Source organism: Alosa alosa, chromosome 6 (assembly GCF_017589495.1).
Source record: "Alosa alosa isolate M-15738 ecotype Scorff River chromosome 6, AALO_Geno_1.1, whole genome shotgun sequence".
Taxonomy (NCBI): domain Eukaryota; kingdom Metazoa; phylum Chordata; class Actinopteri; order Clupeiformes; family Clupeidae; genus Alosa; species Alosa alosa.
Genome location: NC_063194.1, coordinates 15,621,203 through 15,630,052, shown reverse-complemented (window position 1 = coordinate 15,630,052; position 8,850 = coordinate 15,621,203). Strand labels below are relative to the sequence as shown.

General features: G+C 40.6%; 1 protein-coding gene across 1 annotated transcript; it reads left to right on the top strand.

Annotated features, from left to right (window-relative positions):
* Window positions 1–3,796: 3,796 nt before the first annotated feature.
* Window positions 3,797–5,017, top strand: LOC125296346 (GTPase IMAP family member 7-like; the record flags this gene model as incomplete). Its single annotated transcript, XM_048246224.1, has 1 exon — window positions 3,797–5,017. A coding segment is annotated over one exon (870 nt), but the record flags the coding sequence as incomplete, so codon positions are not given.
* Between the last annotated feature and the right edge of the window lie 3,833 nt (window positions 5,018–8,850).

Sequence of the window (8,850 nt, the reverse complement as noted above, 5' to 3'; positions counted from 1 at the left end):
TGTATCCCCCCCCCCCCCCCCCCCCTGACTCGAGGTTGCCAACCCGGATGCCGAAACACTACTGACTTTGTGATTAGTAGATAGGTGGAGGGTGGCGCATCAGGCCAAAACACAACATAACATGACAAAACACAACATCAACATCAGTTGAGGGCTGCAACTTCACTTTTTAAATGACAATATCCTGGCCGGACTACTGTTGTCAGTGATATAAGTATTTGAAATGAACATGATTTCTTAATGTTTAGTGACATATCAGGGCCATTTTATGATGAATTGAAATACATTTCTTACATATGGTTCCTTTAAGTGCTAAATAGCCCATTTAAACAGGGCTAAATGAAAGTAATGACAATTTGATAGACTGTAGGCTAGCCTGTCTAGGCTACACAAGATCAAAACATAGACGCCAAATTGCATGATCGTACACTTACTCGACCACCAGTGGTCGTCGAAATTATCACGTTTTTCCACAATAACCCATATCAACATTCAAAAACGTGTTAAAATTGCTGTAGGCTAGTCTTCTAGATTCTTTACCAACATTTTCAGTTCCGTTTGAGTCACGCTTCATGAATGCTCTCTAGGCGCGCGCGCACGACAACCTCCGTTTATAAATATTCACGCTAAACTCCACCCGACTCCACCCATGGAAACTCAGAATCTCAGAAACCGTATATCTGGTAACACCGGCGGGCCGACGGCCTCAGTGTCAGGAAGTATAATGAGTGTAACAAATTGCTTTACTGCATTCAAATACACATACACGCCAGGCACCGGCTAGAAAAAGGTAGCGATGGAGTTCGTCATGACAGAGCCAGCGAAAAAGAAGCAAAAACCGAGAAAACAGTAAGGAATATGCCAATACTGCATAGTTTACCTTTAACTTGTATAAGTTGAAACCCTGAAGACAGTACCGTTTTCAGATTCAGTCAAACGAAGACGCCAGTTTGGACATGTTGGATAAGGTGAGTTTTCTTTTTTTGTTTTCTATGTGAAATATTGGTGTTTTTATCTTTAGTAAAGCCAATAGAACTAAAACTCAGGTATTTGTTGAGAACATTTACTGAACATTATTGAATTGGAATGACATTCATTAATTTATTCTGGAAATAGTGCCTATGGACTTTATGTAGGCTAATAGGAAGTTGATCAAGTAAATCTGTGATGAATATGAACTGAGTGTGTGGAGGATGTGGACTGTGTGAAAGTCGTATAGTCCAGTACTTCCTGAAGAGTTTTCATTTGAGGCCTAAAACTTGTTTGATTACTTTCTTTTTTTAAACAAGCGTCTAACCCTGCACTACTTCAATACTAATCCCAAACCCCAGTTACTCTAGACCTTTGGACTGTATTGTAACACAAATATTATCGAGTTGACCCGAACTATTTGACAGCCTATGAAGTTAGCTGACACAGTCTACAAATATGTTTTTAAAGTTAATGCAGGATGGAAATTATGAGTAATACTTAATATTAACATGACTATAGGGCACTGTGCATGAATGGAAGTCCAACGTTCAGAAGAGTTCTATATAACACTGACCATTTTCTTTCTCATAGTAATTACAAGCATCTGTGAATGCATATAGGCTGGGTTGTCAAAAGTGAGATATTTTGAGTTCTATACATGATATTCACACCTGAATGTCAAACAATGTATTACATTCTTAACAAAATTATGCTATGTATATTAGTCATCATGACTCTAATCTGCAACGTTTTATTGTCCCACAGACTACATTAAATCATATTCTGTGATCTTTTGTTTTCAGTTATATTTAAATTATAGTTAACCTAGTATCTGTTCATGACCAGTGTCCAGTGGATCAGTTACAATGACTCCAGAGGACAGACATCACTTAAAGACAGATCAGAAGGATGCTGATGCTTCAGCAGACAGAGAAGAAGCAGGACATTCTTATGAATATGGTAAGCACTTAAGATATTTAGCCGGGACCTTGATCATTTTGTTATAGTCCTGATAATTCAGTTAAATGATGAGTACGTGAGCAATGTCATAACTCAAATCCAACTATTTTATTTTATTTATCTATTTTATTTTTATTGGCTATTTTATCTATCATAGAAAGCTTGCAAATCAAATCAAAGTGTACTTTCAGCAACTGATGTCTTTAGAACCTCAACACTTCCACCTCAAATTGCACAAATTTTTACACATATATTTATAAGCATATATTCTGATTCAGCATGTGAAGCTGATATTCTCAAAAGTGTTGATGACTTTGTATCTGATCTGAAAAGATTGAAAATATAGATGGGATAAATTAAATTATGGTCAATATAATTAGCTATTTTTGACAAGGATTTACAAAAAAAGGTAGCCTGACGAGCCAGACCCACTAGCGTGCGTCTAGATTTCTAGGCTAAAAAAAGGCTCTTTAATGTCAAAGTGAAAACAGATTTCTACAAAGTAATGTTAATTAATTAAATATATATAATGCAAAATAAGTGATTGTATAAATATTCACCTCCTTCAAGTCAGTATTTAGTAGGTGCACCTTTGACCGCAACTACAGCACGAAGTCTGTGTGGATATCTTAGCTTTGCACATCTGGATATTGCAGTTTTACTCCATTTTCTTTGCGAAACTGCTCAAGCTCTGTCAGATTACATGGGGATTGGGTGTGAACAACCCTTTTTAAGTCCAGCCATACATTCTTTATTGGATTGAAATCGTTGGAACATAAGAACATTCACATTGTTGTTTTTAAACCATTTCTGTGTAGCTTTCAATGTATGCTTCAGGTAATAAATCTTCCCAAGTCCCAAGTCGTAGTTCTCTTTGCAGACTGAATCAGATTGTCCTCCATTGATTTCCATATATTAAAATTCATTTGATCCTTTACCTTTACAAGCCTTCCAGGGCCTGCTGCTGAGAAGCATCCCCAGAGCATGATGCTGCCACCATCATGCTTCAAAGTAGGGATGGTGTGTTTGTGGTGATGTGCAGTGTTTGGTGTCCGCCAAAAATAGCATCTAATCTGATGGCCAAAAAGCTCAATTTTGGTTTCATCAGACCACAGAACCTTCTTCTATTAGACCTTGGAGTCTCCCACGTGTCTTTGGGCGAGCCTTATTCGAAATTCAATATGAGCGTTTGCCACTTCCCCATAGAGTTTTGACTGGTGAAGAACTCGGGCAGTAGTTGTATGCAGAGTCTCTCCCATATCAGCTGCTGAAGCTTTTAACTCCTTCAGAGTTGTCATGTGCCTTGGTGGCCTCCCCCACCAGTCTTCTTCTTGCACAGTCCCTTAGCTTGTGGGGATGTCCTGTTCTAGGCAGATTTACACATTTGCCATATTTCTGAACTCCAGGGGATGTTTAGTGACTTGAATTTTTCTATCCATCCCCTCACTTTTCAACAACCAAGAGTTGCTTAGTGTTCTTCATGGTGGAATTGTAGAAATTGTAGTTAATCAGGAATCCTGATTAACCAGTGACTGGACCATCCAATCAGGTGCCTTTATACTATACTGTACACATTCACTGCACTCAGGCGATCTCCATTTCACTTGTGAAAGTATACTAGGACTATTTGGCTGGACCGCTGTTGAGTTAGGTCACTTTATGGGAAAGTGAATATTTATGCAACCACTTATTGCATATTATACCTTTTAATTTGTATTTTTATTACTTTTAATTTTTGTCAAATAAAAAAAGACAAATTATATATTGACCAAGATTCTTTTAATCTTAGCAAAAGATTAACTGTAATATATGATAATATATTTCTTTTTCTTCTCAGTTCCCCCTGGAGGAGTGGTGAATCATACTTCTTGGTAAGAGTGGCTCAGGGAAGAGCTCGGCTGGGAACACCATTCTGGGTGAGGAGCTCTTCAAATCAGACATGAAGCTGTCCAGGGTCACACAGTTCTGCGAGAAAAGGACCAAAGACATCAATGGGAGACCTGTATCGGTGATTGACACTCCTGGACTCTTTGAGACCAGGCGTTCAAAAAAAGAGGTCGTCCAAGAGATCCTGCAGAGTGTGACCTATAGGCCTAGACCTCACATCTTTCTGGTGGTCATCCCCATTGGCCGTTTGACCCTTGAGGACAAAAGCACCAATAATTTGATCGAGAGCACATTTGGCAAGAGGGTATGGGACTTCACCATTGTCCTGTTCACCCATGGTGACCGGCTGGAGGGGAAGACCCTGAACGATGTCATAGCCAGCGGTGATGAGGAGCTCAGAGAATTTATCCGCAAGTGCAGGGGAGGGTTCCTGGCCTTCAACAACAAGGACATGGGCGACCGGGACCAGGTGGCCAAGCTCTTGGAGAAAATGGAAACCCTGGTGGCTCTTAATGGTAACCAGTATTACAAATCTAACCTGTACCCAAGGCAGGAGAGGAAGATCAGAGAGAGGCAAGAAAAGATATTGACTGAGAGGGATGAAGACATTGCACGCAGGGAGAAAGCGCTGGAGGACCTTTACAATGGCGAGGAGTTGGAGAGAGAGACGAGAGCTCTTTGGAGGAAAGAGGAGGTGGATGCAAGAGAAATGTCAGAAGTGCTGCCAGTTAAAACCCAAATGGGAGTAGTCATTGCCACATCGCTGATGGCCACTGCAGTTTTGGGGCCGGCTGGAGTAGTGTTAGGGATTATTCTTGTCATCTCTATAATGATTTCAAAGGTCTGAGAAGAGCATTTAAGAATATTGCTCAAGAATATTGTTTCATTTTTTTATTTAAAAACTTTTCAATTGTGTCTTGTTGTATCATAATACCTGTATGTGGTATAATCTGTGAGGGAAGTGAGTTAAGTTCTTTTTGAGATGTGAAGGGTAATTCATAATTAGCCTATGTTAATGCTATTCCCTGCAAACTATAACCTTTATTATTTACATTAGGATAACATCAGACAGTGCTAAAAGGTTGCTAAAATACATCTTATATGCCACCGTATACCTATAACATACACATTTCCAAATTCTTAAAAATGTTTGACATTGTCTGGAATTTATGCCATATTAAAGGGGAACTATGCCGTTTTTTTTAGCTTAATTTACCTTTCAAAGTCATTGGGATGGTTATATGACTTTTTCTAGGTTGAATGGTGGCCGTCTGTGTGCGGAAAAAACACCCATGCATTTGGTATGGCGAGCTGCTGGCCTCGGAGTCAGAAAGTCTAGCAGGAGTCTCAGGTCTCGCAAAGTAACAAATTGCTTTATGGCACTACTCACATACACACGTCATGGCAGAGCTGGCCAAAAAGAAGCAGAAAGTGAGAAAAACGTTGTCAGAGGAACAGAGAAAGAGGAAACGGCAGGCTGACCGAACGAGGAGTGTTGTAAAATATCGACTCTGAAGCTGTAGGGGGAGCTCAAAAACAGTGAAGAATTTGCCAAAACTGCATAGGCAGTCCTTTAAAGAGAAACTATGCAGTTTTGGCCATTTCTTTGCTGTTTTCTCGCTTAGACAGCTACTCCCTATTGCCTTTTATGCACTACACATACACTTTGCTGACACTTTATTTTACCTTTTCTTGCTTCCCACTCAGGGCCGTTTCAAGGAATTTGCCCCACACACACACACACAGCACGCAAAGCCTACAGGAACCACCGCATAGCCATACATTAAGTTCACCCACAGTTTATATAAATACAACATTTTGACAGTACAATACTGCAGTTGCATATATATACTGTGCATTAGTTTTGAACATTTGAACATTTGCAAAAACACCACAGTACCATAAAATCCAATATAAATGTAAAAAAGTGCACAATAACTAAATCCAACATACTTAAACACACACACACACACACTCACATTAACATTTTTCAGTTCTCACAAAGTGAGAAAATAAAACACTGCCATCTTATGCAGAAAAAGGATGCATTGTTCAAACTATAAAGAGTGCAGGTTGTATAGCAATTTAAAAATCCAACATAAATACAAGTACACACACACACACACACACACACATAAGATTAACCTTTCAGGCCATCTTCATCAGTGGAGGTATCCTTAGGAAGAGCCTGAGGGCTGAGAAATTAAAGCAAAGCACCTTGAGGGAGAAAGAAAAGATATGTTAGCATTTCCATATTTTGTTATTTAGAAGGGATGCAGCTGCTTTCACAACTACCAATGCTTACTGTAAAAACATCCCAAGCTAATGTTATACATTGACCTAGGCCTACTTGTAGCTTAACATAGCATTTAAGCATTCTTCTGTTTGAGAATTAGACAGACGCACCTGATGCTTTAAAGACAGTAAACAGCTGGCGTGCATGAATACTACTAGACATGAATGTTCCAGTCTGCTTTGATGCACGGAATTTATCGTGTGGTTTTCCTAACCCCCATTTGGTAAATAGATTATCACGGTCGAATAGTTAGTATAGCAGAGAAGCTATGCCACTTTCATCAAAACCTATTACAAAGCTATAGCAATGTTATGTCATTAAATACGATAAACAGTGATTCTGGAACAGATCTGCGTCTTCCTTATCCCATATAGTACAGTATGTAACCATATTCCGTCCGTTCGAAAAAAAAGTTGCGCTAACTGTTCTAGTTTGTTACAAGCAGCATGGGCCGTCAGGCAGGTAGTTAACATAAACATTTTTTGCTAGGCTAGCCTTCCTGCTGCGACACCATTTACACCATTTGTACAAGACAAGTAGAGCTATCGTATCCAGTGTAATTTATCACTTACCACTGTCTTGTTTTTTCTTGTCATCCTCTTCCTTTCTCTTCTGGCCCCTTCTGGCGCTGTAACTCCGCTTCATTATGACTGCCGAGGTTTTATATTTTCGCGGCAGCAGCAGAGACCACAAACCTGGCTGGCTGGCTGCTGTCAGCGACTACTGAGAGGGGCCCCCTTGAGGGGGATCCCGGTATTGCCGGTAACAGTGTCGTTGCACTTTACTGCATTGACTATAAAAGGGGCGCTCACAGTTTGTCGTTGCATTTTATTTTTAACCAGTCGTTGTCTTGGGGCCCCTGGCCAGCTCGGGGCCCCAAGCAATTGCTTGGTTTGCTTGCCTTCTAGCGACGGACCTGTTCCCACTCACAGACTTATATTTGTAAATAAATTCAGATTATTGTTTAAAACAGGGGTGGGCAAACTGCGGCCCGCGGGCCGGATCCGGCCCGCCAAGCACTTTCATCCGGCCCGCTGCGATAGAGACGACGTTGGTTAGCTTTACTGCAAACTGCTTTTCACTCTCCTTAGAGAACTTGTTGTGCGGCCCGCCGGCCAATTTTCCAAACCCAGTGTGGCCCTTGAGCCAAAAAGTTTTCCCACCCCTGGTTTAAAACGTTACCCGTCAGTCTCCCTATCTCCCTTACTGCAGAGACTTTCTAATGAGGAGACACAGCACTCAAAAAATCCTATATAGAAATGCATGGGGCTAGTTTGTAACGCCAATATGGCCGTTGTCTACACATATCCCACCCCTTCCTCGGCCAAACGTCGACATGTAAATACATTTAGCCAATCATGTGGTGTGATGTAAATACATTTAGCCAATCATATGGTGTGTTGTGAAGACATTGTGCCAATCATGTGTTGTGAACTCGCCGCTGGAGGAGCAAGACTGGTGTCGTGAAGCCTTGTGCACGTGCATTTCTGCCGAATAGGATGCCCAATGAGTGCCCAAAAAGCGTTGCAATATGGCCGCCAAGTGGAGGGACTTGCCTAAAAGGACTTTGCTTACAGCAAGTGGACACAAAGTATTCTTCACACAAAGGCTCCCCCTAGTGGTGAGGTTGGGAAACAATGTTTGTGGTGCCAGTAGGAGTTACAACTGCAAATGTACTGAATGGGTAAGCCATTCAGTGTTCTGTTCTCTTGGGTAAGGGATTGGCAGGCAATCAAGTACATAATAACTACATAATAAATATACAAGTGTGATACAGCCAAAAAAATGGATCTACTTCATAGGTGTGCAAATAACATACGGTTAATGGTCGTTCTAAATTACGTAGGAAATTCAACCAAGCATTGGAATAACAATGAAATAATCATTCAAATGATATCTGGTCTGGAAGCTTTGAAAAATGTGTCAATATTAATGTGCCACTAATTTCACCATGGTATAAACAGAGAAGCAGTGTTAACTTTGGTGGCACGATGTGTGTGGGTTGTGGAATCTTCTTTCATATACAAACACACCACCACCACTACCTGAATAAAAATCATAAAAAGTTGAAATATTAAGAGCAAAACATATGCAAGGCAACAGCCAAACAATCCTCTTTGCTATTCAATGCTTGCCATTTGATAGTAATTTTGATACCACAGATGAATGAAGACCCAGTCAGATCAATGCAGGAAAAATCAGGAACAGAGTTTTATTTACAATGATGCGCATCAAGGGAGAGACAGCATGACTTCACCTAAAGATCCATCAGCTGCTCTAACTAGACAAGGAAATAGTTAGGGTTTAAGTATCCTTCCAGGCTGACGGGAGATGGCGTTGGTCATCCCATCTCACATGGACTACACTGATTCAGACTCTGATTAGTGGCAACCTGCCAATTCAGAGCAGATAGCTACTGACGCAGCCATGCAGTGAAACTGTATTATGACTGCAAAGTCAAAGTCATAATATTCCCTTTAATCTAACCATATAGACACAGGTACACACACAGAGACAGTGCAGGGACAGAATGAAATAACAACAGTCATCTCATGTGGAAGAACGCATAACAGAAACATCAGGACATAAACCACTTATGAATATAAAAATCATAAGTTCCAATTCCAGTACTCTCCCAGTACACTGTAAGACAGCAAATTGCGGTGCATAGTGCACTGAAAGTAACCTGTGACCTCCTGAGTAACATATAGGTTAAAGGCTAGAGTATGTGGTCT